Source organism: Erigeron canadensis, chromosome 6 (genome assembly GCF_010389155.1).
Source record: "Erigeron canadensis isolate Cc75 chromosome 6, C_canadensis_v1, whole genome shotgun sequence".
NCBI lineage: Eukaryota > Viridiplantae > Streptophyta > Magnoliopsida > Asterales > Asteraceae > Erigeron > Erigeron canadensis.
In genome coordinates, this window is record NC_057766.1 from 41,058,555 (window position 1) to 41,070,698 (window position 12,144).

At 33.5% G+C, this 12,144-nt stretch overlaps 2 protein-coding genes across 5 annotated transcripts; both read left to right on the forward strand.

The window, feature by feature from the left end:
• Window positions 1–997: 997 nt before the first annotated feature.
• LOC122602823 lies at window positions 998–9,666 on the forward strand. 4 transcript variants are annotated; one of them, XM_043775423.1, is made up of 4 exons: window positions 998–1,385; window positions 6,500–6,647; window positions 7,269–7,608; window positions 9,410–9,666. In XM_043775423.1, the coding sequence occupies exons 1-4, from the start codon at window positions 1,364–1,366 to the stop codon at window positions 9,473–9,475; spliced, it is 576 nt and encodes a 191-aa protein (XP_043631358.1). In that variant the 5' UTR covers window positions 998–1,363; the 3' UTR covers window positions 9,476–9,666. The 4 variants fall into 4 exon arrangements, with proteins under 4 accessions (XP_043631358.1, XP_043631362.1, XP_043631360.1 ...); XM_043775427.1 differs by having other exon boundaries at window positions 1,371–1,413; XM_043775425.1 differs by lacking the exon at window positions 998–1,385 and adding an exon at window positions 5,038–5,529.
• A 1,258-nt stretch (window positions 9,667–10,924) lies between these two features.
• On the forward strand, window positions 10,925–11,857 carry LOC122604907 (L-type lectin-domain containing receptor kinase S.4-like). The gene has a single exon (XM_043777766.1). It carries the CDS (start codon window positions 10,925–10,927, stop codon window positions 11,855–11,857), a length of 933 nt encoding a protein of 310 aa, XP_043633701.1.
• Window positions 11,858–12,144: the final 287 nt, after the last annotated feature.

A 12,144-nucleotide genomic window follows, 5' to 3' on the forward strand; every position in this document is an offset into this window, starting at 1 on the left:
ATAATTTATGTTTTAAACTTAAATTTTCCAACATAATTTACACAAGCTTAGTTAAGTTTGTATTGTATATACAGTTACATACTCCCTCCGTCTCAATTTAAATGTCCTATTTTGACTTTTGAAGTTTTTATTTCGCAACTTTGACCGTAAATCTTTTTGTTTGTGTTATACAATACTTGATAGAAAATATATGGATAGATTGATCGAGCTTTAGATTTACTTTTTATTGATATAACTTTCATTAAGTATTATGTTGTACAAACAAAAATATTTACGATCAAAGACTCAGGAAGTCAAAACTGGACATTTAAACTGGGACGAAGGGAGTATATATTAAAGATATCATATATGCTTTTTTAATATATATAACATATGCATCGATCATTAAATGTGTAACTAAAAGTTCATTTTATGAATCCAAAAGAATTTTGGTGTTTCATAAATGATGATTTTTTTTTATCCCTAATTAAAAACATGAACATGGATGGGACCATATCCTTTGAAAATAAATTATGCGAATACTTAAAATAATGAAGAAAAGAAAATGATAACAATATATTAATATGCACCCCAAATTGGTGGGAATTTCTTATGAAGAATAGGATGACCCACAATTTTGGTGAGACCTATACATGTGCTTGGCCGTTTAAACAGCATGGGGTCTACTCGATTAACAAATGTCCTTTCTCAGCATAATTTTCATAATCATTTCGGATTAAGAAAAGTAATTATCCTTATTAGTTTCTTCTTATGGAGAAAAAAGTTCCACGTCTATGAGTTTTACTGTGTTAAACCAGTTTAATCTTGATTGCACGTTTTTTTGACACACAAATAGGATTAAAGTCAAAAGGAAAAGAAGAAAAATAGCCAATTAATTTTGAGTAAATAGAGAGTTGTCTTTTATAGATATATCACACACTTTCACAATCTCTTATATTGAGCCTCCCTTGTTCCATTTTTCTCAGCTATTTCTTGTTCTTCTTTCTTTTATTTTTTCCTTTCACCCCTCTCTATCTATGTGTGTGCGTGTGTGAGATCGCGTGTAGGAAGACCATGACGGTAGCTGAAGGAGGGATCCAAAGGGATCGCATTGATCCCAAATTAAATACCGTTTGTGTGTGTATCTATATATATACCGAGTTGGGATCATGCTATCCCTTTGGATTCATTCTTCGGTTGCTTATAACGTAAATATCCACCCAAGCTAGAGATGATATATATCTATCAAAGATATGATGGAATGACGCTAGAAAACATGATCGTCGTGTTTTCCATTTAGTCAACAAATTAAACCAGACAAATTAATCAACTCAATATTTCCAAACAACTCAAAGAGAGGCCGGGTGATCGATAATTAGGTGAGATGAGAAGTTCTCCAAATACAAGTGAGTATAATTTCATTTACTCGATCTTGTAAGTCTTACTTTCATCTTTTGCCTACCTACAATGCATTTTAATGTTTATACGGTAATTAAATTAAAAATGTACTTGCATAATCATAATAAGTTCTTTAATTTCTGTATGGCATTCTTGTTGTATTTCATGACTTCATTTCCATGATCAACATAGATACATATATGTCAATTTTACATGGAGGTTTTTTCTCAAAATAATAAGATAGTTTATGAATATTAGAGATGGCATACATGCTATATGTATACATCATAATATATAATTTAACTTACATATGTTGAATATATATTATAGCAATAATATTAATTTGAGTTAGATCGTTGACAAAAGTGTAGTCATGCTCATGAGATCACTATGATCTGAGAGTTTTCATATCGAATTAAAGTTGCACGTAATACGGTCTAAGGATCAACTTAATTAATAATTTTTGGTGAATATATGTTACCACTAATTGTAATTGGCATGATACCAGCAGAAAAGTGGTAATAATAAACAATTTTGGTCGAATTTTCGGGTAGTTTCCAACGGTTGGTGTTATCCAAGGCTTTATAGTGCTTTTCCAATTAATCCGACGATGGTAGTTGGTAGACAATGGAGCAAGATATGGTGCATTTCTTAACTTTATTACCTAATTTTCAGTTTTCACTTGTGGTTTTCAATTTTGAATTGTTGATGCATGGGATAAATATTGGATCTAAGTTATTAAAGGTAACATATACTTATTCAAATGTTATTAATTGCTACACTACACAATATTTGCGAGCAATTTTAACCCTCTCAGACCAAAAAAATATTTGTCCTACTAGTTAGTTAGTTTTAAAATAATAATTATAAGTACATCTTTTAAAATCATATTTTTGGATGAATGTACTCTTTTATAAGTATAATTTGTACGTAGCTAAACTCTATTAAAAATATAAAGATATATATGCAAATATCATTTGTTTTTAAGAACTATGTAAGTATGTAACTACACAAAAAAGTAGACTCTTCCGTCTCATTAAAAATATATTGTTTTGAATATTTAAAGTCTTTATTTTTAAACTTTGATTTTAAATATATATATTTTTTATGGTATATAAACTTAGATGAAATAATTTATATTAGTGAAAACACTTCTAAAACACAATCAATTCATATAATTTTTATAAGTATTATTTAAGACAAACAAAATTATTTAACTTAAAATTTAAAAATTTAGAACATGATACTAATGAAAAACAAACAATTTACAGACATACATTACACTTCCATGACTTAAAAACCTCTAAATGATTCGTATATTTTACTATGTATATAAATAAACTTAATAGGAGGCTCATGTTTTTTGGAAGAAGGATCATTGAAATAGTAGATATTTGATGCATTAAGTTCACTTTCGTTGGCTATTTTGGTTGTGTAGTTCTTCTTTATTTGATTTAATTATTTTTCTTCAAAATTTTGCCTGAGTTTTATTAATATATTGCTGTTAAAAAAGTTTTCTACTATAACTTACATAAAAGCTTCAAATCTAAATACTCTGGTGACATGAAGTCGCCTAACCTGCAGTTTTGTAATTTGATTTTATATATATGCTAAATTTTATAAATTAAACAACGTATAATAGTAAGCTCAAAATTTCTCAACGCATATATATGGAGAGAGTTTTTTAATTATGCTCGATCAGATCAGGCGCGCGGATGGTCTTGATGCTATATCGAGGAGGACGTACACGTAGCTAGCTTTGCTTCAGTTCAACAACTTTGGATTTCTAAGACTACATTCGCTGGGGAGATATGGACAGAGTGGATTTGTAACCCTCAGATCGACTTTCCTCATTGGTTAATTAATAAGTCTTGACGGATTTCGTTATATATTTTAGTTCTAATTTTGATTGATTTTGGTGACTCTAGCTTCTTTTTGCTTATATATTTCCATCCCCTATCTTGGGCATGAAATGGAATATTGGAATGAAATTAGCTTTTCGAAACAAATTAATATAGTACGAACTTATAAATAAGTTTAATTTTCTTTTTAATTAGCTCTAAGTTTATACGTATTTTCAGAATATATATATATATATATATATATAAACCTGATTATAAGTTCATCATAGAAACTTCATCATAATCGTAATTTGTAAGCATATTTGTAAAAATAAATAAATATTAACATCACATTTTTCTTCTAAAATAGTAATAACGCCCGTCTTTACCAGATGCATATATTGTGCGGTTGTAGTATGTGTCTGAAAAGTCAATTAAGTTAAAGCTATATAATGCTAGTTAAGGCATTAAGCAATTTCGTGCTGTACGTTTAGCTACATTTGTTTAATTAAGTGGGTAGTAGTTATGGAGCTTTAAATGTTTGACAAGTTAATAGGAATATGTAGATAGATACGGTATAAAATAACATCATACCTTTTTATATGATTCGTGTGATCGAAACATGAACTTTTAAATGTATGCATGGACATTTTTGAAAGAAATATCGATAATAAATAGGCAAACATCCCTAGAGGGTAGGGTAACATAGGTCACAAAAATGGGAATTGGATAGATGATTATCTGGATTAAAGAAAGGAAATCCAAACCATATGGAATTTATTTAATTAGGGACTTCATTTGGAATCAAAAAGAGTAGTGTCTGACAAAACATGGTCATGAACTCATGATATCATGCGGTGTCGTCATGGACACGAGGCCTTGAATATTTTTTTTTATAGAAAAAGATAATAAAACACCTCAAAGTAAAAGTTTACTGAAGATAGGGGTGATGATGCCATCATGGGCTCAACCCGGCCCGGCCCGTGACCCGTGAATTACCAAAAAAGTGAACCGAGGCTTGGCCCATGTTTCATTGGGTCGGTCCGGTCCGGATTAGCATGCGGTCTCGGGTTTTTAAGCCTCTGCCCATAGCCCGTTAAATGTATATATTCAATAGTCTATGATGCCATCATGGGCTCAACCCGGCCCGGCCCGTGACCCGTGAATTACCAAAAAAGTGAACCGAGGCTTGGCCCATGTTTCATTGGGTCGGTCCGGTCCGGGTTAGCATGCGGTCTCGGGTTTTTAAGGGTCAGCCCATAACCCGTTAAATATATATTTTCAATAGTCTATTATGCATCAATACCTTTTTATTTAATGTTTTTGCTGATGCAAAACTCATGAGCCAATATTGTTGAACTTATTTTTTAATAGTTTAATGGCAACCTTTCAGCCTTATTTTCTTATTTCACCAAAAACTATATAATTAATTCAATATTCACAAATTTCATGTTTTAAATATGAAATCAATATCAAGCAAAACTTATGTTTTAGTTACAAATTGAGTTTAAAAATCATTATGAACAAGACATAAAATTGATATTTATATGGTTAAATATTGAGAAAATACCTCTGCCAATGGATGAGATGAACAATGTGATTTGTATAGTTTAATGTATAAATGAAAAAAAAAGAGTTTGAGTAACTATAAATTAGGAGTCTTTATAAATTGATATTCAACTAGGTTTTGAATTTTTAATAAGCTTGCATAAAAACATAAACGATTTTGATAATATGCATATAAATATGAACGTGGTTATATACTTGCATAAAATTATGAAACAAATCAAATATAAATACATATAATATCATGTTGAAGTTAATAAACAATTCGGGCTTGTCAGGTTTACGGGTTTTCGTCGGGTCAACCCGGCCCAGGAAATCAGATAAAATTGGAAACGATAAATTTTATACAACTAGTGTTTTATTCGCTCAAAGTGTCGAACAACGAATAGCTTGGTGGGCGAATATATAAATCTTGTGGGCCGAAGTTTACAAGCCCAGGTTCTCTCTTTGTTTTTTTGGACGCACAACAGGTCCAGGAACACAAGACCCATTCTGTATTTCTATTTGCTTTTGGCGTCTGGAAACTACACATTTTCATTGTGAGAAGACACACCTTTATTTTTCATTTCCAACCTCCAGATTCATATCCATCAAATTCTCATCCTCAGCATCACCCACACATACCGCACTTTTGGGGCTTTGGATTATTGTGAGAAGACGAAGATTCCATTACTCATCCATCCTTTAGTGTTGAGTGCTTCGTGGGTTTGTAGTCTAACCTCTCTTTTCATTTTCATTGCAGCTTGTAAGTAATTATGTTGACTAATAATAATATGATGATTTGTCTTTATGTTGCTATACAGTTGGTCACTGATAGAGTAGACAACTTGAAATCAAATGTCAAGCTTAACTATGATTATTGAATAGTGAAACCTAACTATTTTAACTAATAAAAAAATATGATACTACTAGAAATGCAATATGTACATGTTTTATTGGGTTTTGTTTGATCAAAAAAAGAGGACACCACCTTATGATGGAACGAGCATAATACCCGCACATTGCGGTGGAATTTTGTTTTTAGAATGAGATAGATGCGGGGTAGTTTAGTCCAACTGTAGAGGTGAGTATAGAAAGATGTATTAAGGTAAGGGGCATTTTAGACTTATCAGGTTCTTAATGACTTAAAGCTAATTTGCTTTATAAGGGAGTATAGATAAACCAACATGAGTCGTTTTTAATGTCCATTTAATGAAATTAAGGAATCTTACGCAACACTACACTTAACTTTCTAAATTGGAAATTGAGATTGTGAGTTACGCTGCACTCATTGAGAAGTCAAACTCAAAAGTCATAGTTAATTTATCAATCCGTTTTGTATTCTTATATCTTGTTCAACCACTATCATTGCAGAGAGAGAGATTCGCCGAAGCAAACAATTGTTTGAAACTGATGTCGTTATGTTTTCATTTGCTCTGTTGAATTGCCATTTGCGTTTTTAAGTTTTTCTTGATTTCAACGTTTAAAAGCTTTTTCAAATTAACAAAATTCGCTTTCAAAAATTAAATAATTTATAAAACTTTCCAATCCACCAATCTATTTAGAGTAGGTTTGTCCATTTTCATTTTCATTTTCATTTTCACGTGCATTGCATTTCATTTTCCACATCCCCTTCATTGTGTGTGTGAGACCACATGTGTTTTATGACACGCATTTGTCAATCCCATCATATAGCATCCTGAAATATCAACCGTATGTATGGATTTTAAAAGCAGCAATGGAACCGGTGGTGGTGAAACTGAAGGTAATAGAAGCAACACCTGATACTTTCAAAGAGTTCGGACAAGTGGTTCAGGCTTCACCAGACGGCGAAGAATTCGGGCTTCATGATGCTCAACTCGACCTCTCCCAAGGCACTCCTAGGTTTTCCTTCCCTTCTTTCTTTTTTCCCTTTTTTAATAACTTGGAATAATTGTTGTCATTTGGTAGGGTTGTGTTCTGATTTAAAATATTCGGGTTATGGGTAAAAATACCCAACTCGTTTTTACTAATCAGGTAGTGTTCAAGGTGGGAGATACCCCTCACATTATACTTTGTATATCTTAGGATACCAATAATGTGTGACTAACTTGTAATTAGAGTCTTAGTTATGGAAGCGTGAGGATTATATTAGCCAGGAAATATATTGAAAAGATGGTAACATGTTCTCTTGCTATGATTTTGCGTCAAGCTCAAGGGTAATAAAAAGCTATGCACTATGAACATCATCAATTAATGTATGTTGCAGGAGTCATAAAGTTCAAACCCTCTCCAAGGTGCCTAGTGGTAAGGCATAAGCTTCTCAGTACTTCATTAGAGATCTATATTTGAGCCTCGTTGGGTAAACATCTTGGGTTGGGGAGGAAAAGGTCTAGGAAACTGCCATGGAAATACCCTAGGCCGTGTACATCAGAGTTAAAGGCTCTACTCCCCCCTGGTAGCCTAAAGTTGTAAAGCACTTTTTTGCTCAATTACAGTGAGTCTTGTGTTTTTGTATTCCATTAGGTTTTATATCATGCACCTGCAAGATAGGGCTCTCAACTTTTCCAATATAACACACCATGCAAGTGTGACCCAGTGCCTTGGTTCAATTTCTGGTTGTACTTGGTATCTTGGAGTTTCAAGACCATCCATAGTGGATTCAAATGCAAAAGACAAGGGCGGAAATGTTGTGCAATCACGCAGTGGTCACTTCTTTGTGCCTCCTGCTGTTGACAGTGTTCAAGTCTTTAAAATCACTGGTCCAAAATTTGTGAAGCTCAACCGAGGGACTTGGCATGCTGGACCTTTATTCAAGCCAGGGGACAAAATGGATTTCTACAACCTTGAACTGAGTAATACTAATGTAAGTATAACTTATCAGAACTTCACTAGCAATTCTTGTTCAATTCTAGTGCTTGTCTGGTAGAATTATACTTGATGTTCCACGTCAATACTAGATAAAAATTAGTATGCTTAGTTATACTATTCTTTTTCTAGAATAGTGTTATACTATAAAGAATAGTTATTATACTTGATGTTCCACGTCCCCTACTATTCTTTTTCTGCAAAATTAGACAGCACATTCCACATTTTGTACTCATTAACAACACTTTTTATTTTCCTCACCTTAAGCCCCATAAGCCTCAATCTACACCTTAAGCCTCAATATCTCTCCAATCAACTGTAAATCTGTTATTCTTTTGAGAGATCACTTCTTCATCATCTCCCCTCCCCTCCCCCCCCCCCCCCCCCCCCCCCCCCCCCCCCTGTCCCAACAACTTTAGAGTAGTTGCATTTAAAGAACAGAAGTTTATAAGGATCCATAAATATTTTGTGCAGATGGCATTTCATAGTAGTATCATGGTTCCATACCAATATCCTGTCTTGTGTCTGTAACTTTTGTTGTACAGCCATCCATAAAATAAACATATGACTAGGTATTCCTTGTGAAAACCACACAATCATACTCCATTGCTCTTTAGCACTACTAATCTTTAAATCATCCCCAACTTAATTAACAGCAAACGTTCCTGCAGTGCCCTTATTTTGTTTCCAAATCACTTTATCATTTCTGTCCAAACAAACAGGAGTGGGTATCTCATGTAAAACTGGAAATTGAGTTCTCCAATCAGATGGCCAGTTCCATCTGCCATTCACAATCGTGCTTGTCACATTCATTCCTGTATTAGAACCTGCTTCATCAATTTTTCTAACACTAATACTTCTGCTTACGGGCCCGGTACCATGTCAATCAGTCATACCATATGAATTTATGAAAGTGCTTTGTCCATTACCAATTTGATGTCTAATATGAGTCCTAACTTGATCCTTCAAGCCCAACAAATTCTTCCACATCGAACTGTCGTTATAATCAAAATCAATTTCCCAAAAGTTCCTTCCTCTCAACTTAACAGTATTAACCCATCTCACCCAGAGGCTTTCCTTTGTACTTGCAATATTCCATCTATGCTTAGTTAATGATGCTTCATTCCAGTCACTTAAGCTCTTCAAACCCAAACCACCTTGACTTTTAGTCCTACATACATCTTTCCAAGCAATTTTGGCCTTCCCTTTAGTCAGCTCACCATAGTTGGATCAGTGGTAAACACCCTGGCCTCTGGAGACAGAGGCCATGAGTTCAATCCTCATCCCTTGCAAAGGTTGGAGGGCCTTTTCTACCATTTAGGTAGAAAATGGAAACAGTCTCTCTACTTAGGTAGTGGTAAGGTCTCCCTACATCTAAACCTTCCCCATACACCGTTGAGGTATTGTGGCTCAAAACCCGCGGAAGGCAGCACTGAACAGTTTCTTTCTTTACTTTGGCACCAAAGAAACCCCTTGAAAATCCTCTCAATATCTTTCATAGTTTGCTTAGGAATAAGAAAGACAGGCCCATCAGACCTGCATTGAAGATAAAGTCATAAAACTGCTGCAATAAGTTGCATCCTTCCAGCATTGGATAGAAATTTGTTTTTCCCGTTCCCAGTTTTAGTGTCAATTAATCAAAACCATGCACAATTACAAACCTGCAATGTGCAGCCTTAATCATTTGTATACTGGTATTCTATCTGTTCCATTTTCAAGCTACACAGCCACATAGGATATGTACAATTGTCATGATATCTATTTGCAGCTTTTAATTTTATGTGTATTTGTTTGTGCAGGTGGTGGATCATACAACCCATGATTTTAAAAAGGAAAATGCAACGGTGTTTGTTATAGATGAGTAGTTATATATATAGATGAGTAGTTATATACTTAAATGGTGATAATATGAAAGTGACTGTCATCTTGAAGCTTCTTGCAAGTCGTATGCAGTTATTGTATGCAAAAGGCTTTTGCCAACAATCCTGCACTTGCATGATGCAAATGGGAACAGCTTTTTTTATACCATCTACGTTGTGTTTTTTTCCCCTTTGAATCTTATGTATCTCTCTAAAATGGACCAATTATTAGTATTATTATACGCGTACATACCGGAATCAAATAGATTGTTTCCAACTTTCCATAACTCACGTATCATAAAGAAGGCTGTTAGTATTTTTTTTAATGAAATTGAAAAGAGGCTTTTTTTTTCTAAGAAAAATAAATAAAAGGTGTTCTCTATGTATGAGGCGGAAAAAATTTAAAAAATTTTTTTTATATAAAATTAGTTTTCCCAGAGCTAGTTTATGAAGCTAGAAAACAATTTTATTTTTCAATTAATACTATTTTTGAAAAACATATTTGGGGATTGCTTGTTTTTATTGAAAATTTTCCAAAATAAACTCTTTGTTTTTTACAATTAAAAACACCCATTATTATTACACTTCAATTGTGAATAAATTTTGATGGAACTATATTCCTAAAGTAATGAATTATTAACTCAAGGAAGGCAAATACAGTGAACAAGTTTTTCTTTTTTCATTCCATACATAAAATCTTTCATTACTATTTATGAAATACAATCTTATACTGCTATATAATTGGATCATATTATATGCTTTGTATTTCAGCTTTAAGTTATTATATGATAAAGTCATTCTTTACCTTAACTAGTTAGATAAGAAAGGTAAGAAGGGAACTAAAAATCTAAAATTATCAAAGTTTGAATGTTCATTAAGCCCCTATAAAAACTTTGATTGTTTTAAATTGTTTTTCTCAAAGCAACATTTATTTATACTACTATATAAAAATTTTGACCCTCATGTTAAAAATTTAGAAAAGTATAACATGCAAATTGACCAAACTACTTTTAATTAATTACAGTAAATCACAACAAACCTTTAATACTGATTACACTATCACACCGTTATATTATAAAATATATTTACTACCCTTTTTTCGATCAAACACCTTTAAATCAATTATATACACCATTTGACGTCGACAACACCATCACTATCTGTCGCCACCGCATTACACGGATAGTAAACAATAATCTTAATAAGCATTCTTATAAAACCCTAATTTACTTTTGTTTTTCAAACCTAGAAAAAAGAGAGGAAAGAATGTAGTAATACGGAGAATCACTTAACTAATGCGTTTACCTTCCCCAAAAAGCACACTTAACGAACACTAATCAAAGTACACTTCTTAGTTCATAAAGTACAACACACTCTTCTCTCCAAACTCAAAACCCCATTTCCTCACTATACACTTTACCAAATTCCATTTCTAACAAAAAATCACCATCAATCATGCCTTCATTTAAAGGTTTGGCCATCACTTTCATTGTCCTATCTCTATTCACAAACCCCACTTTCTCAATCTCAAACCAAATTTCCAATCCCACGGTTGCCGGAAACTCACTCTTAGCTGACGCCCACTTCGCCGGCGATCAACACTCCGTACAACTCAACCGCCCAAACCCATCAAGCTACGGCATCATATTACACAACCCACCTTTCAATTTCACTTATGCGACGTCGTTTTCATCAAATTTCACCTTCAAGATCGGAAATGGCATTGCCCTGGTAATTATCCCATCTGGGTTTCCTTCTAATTTCGAAAAGTTTAAATCTTTTGAGGTTTTAGATGTTAATCGGATAATGGTTGTTGAGTTTCGTGTCAATGTGTGTAATATTTCGTTTCCTGGGGTTGATAATGTTTCAAAGAGTGATAATGTGTTAAAGGATGGAGTAAAGTTAACTGCTTGGATTAGTTACCGTGCGGTCTTTAGACGGTTAGATGTTATGGTAGGTAAGTTTGATGATGATAAGCCTGTTAAGCCCTTGGTTTCGTATCGAGTTAATTTAGGGAAAAAGTTGAATGGGAAAGAGGTTTTGTTTGGTTTGGTGTCGGGTAATGGGAATAATGAGAAGGCTAGTGTGACGAATGTATATTCGTGGACTAGTGAGGTTGAAGGTGTTCCGAAATGGATGCATTCTATACCAATTATACCAAAAGAGTATGTGAAGAAGAATAAGGAGGGTTGTTTTCTTTCGGGGTTTGTGTTTGCGACTGGTTGTGGTGCATTGGCTGCTTTGGTTTTACTCTTTGTGTGGTCATATGTTGCTGATAGGAAGAAAGTTGAAGGGGATTGTGAGGAGTGTGTGCGACAGGTTGAGTTTAAGTATGAAAAGATTGGTGTGGTTGAAGGGAAGAACTCTGGAACTGGTATGAAGAAGTAGAGAGATGGTTTGGTAATTGGTACGTTAATTTAACTCGTGTTTGTTGATGTATTAGTTTCTAGTGATGTAGAGCTTGAACTTGTAATTTGGAGTTTCCATTTTGATGAGGTATTTGACTATTTGTTGTGTTTTGCTGATATGAATCAAATTCGCAAACATGTTTTGGCTGTTTCAAATGTTTAAGCATTTTATCAGTAATCTTCTGCCGTAATTTTAGCTGTGTTACAGTTTAGCATTATGTGTCATAGGAAACCTGTTCTTTACCTTCTTTTAAAGCTTAACTATAA

Bases quoted from the DNA above. Each gene is read 5' to 3' on its own strand.
- LOC122604907 (XM_043777766.1), top strand. From the start codon at position 10,925: ATGCCTTCATTTAAAGGTTTGGCCATCACTTTCATTGTCCTATCTCTA.
- LOC122602823 (XM_043775423.1), top strand. From the start codon at position 1,364: ATGAGAAGTTCTCCAAATACAA. The intron at 1,386-6,499 runs GTGAGTATAATT...TTTTAAAAGCAG, and splicing joins GAGAAGTTCTCCAAATACAA to CAATGGAACCGGTGGTGGTG. The intron at 7,609-9,409 runs GTAAGTATAACT...TTGTTTGTGCAG, and splicing joins TTGAACTGAGTAATACTAAT to GTGGTGGATCATACAACCCA.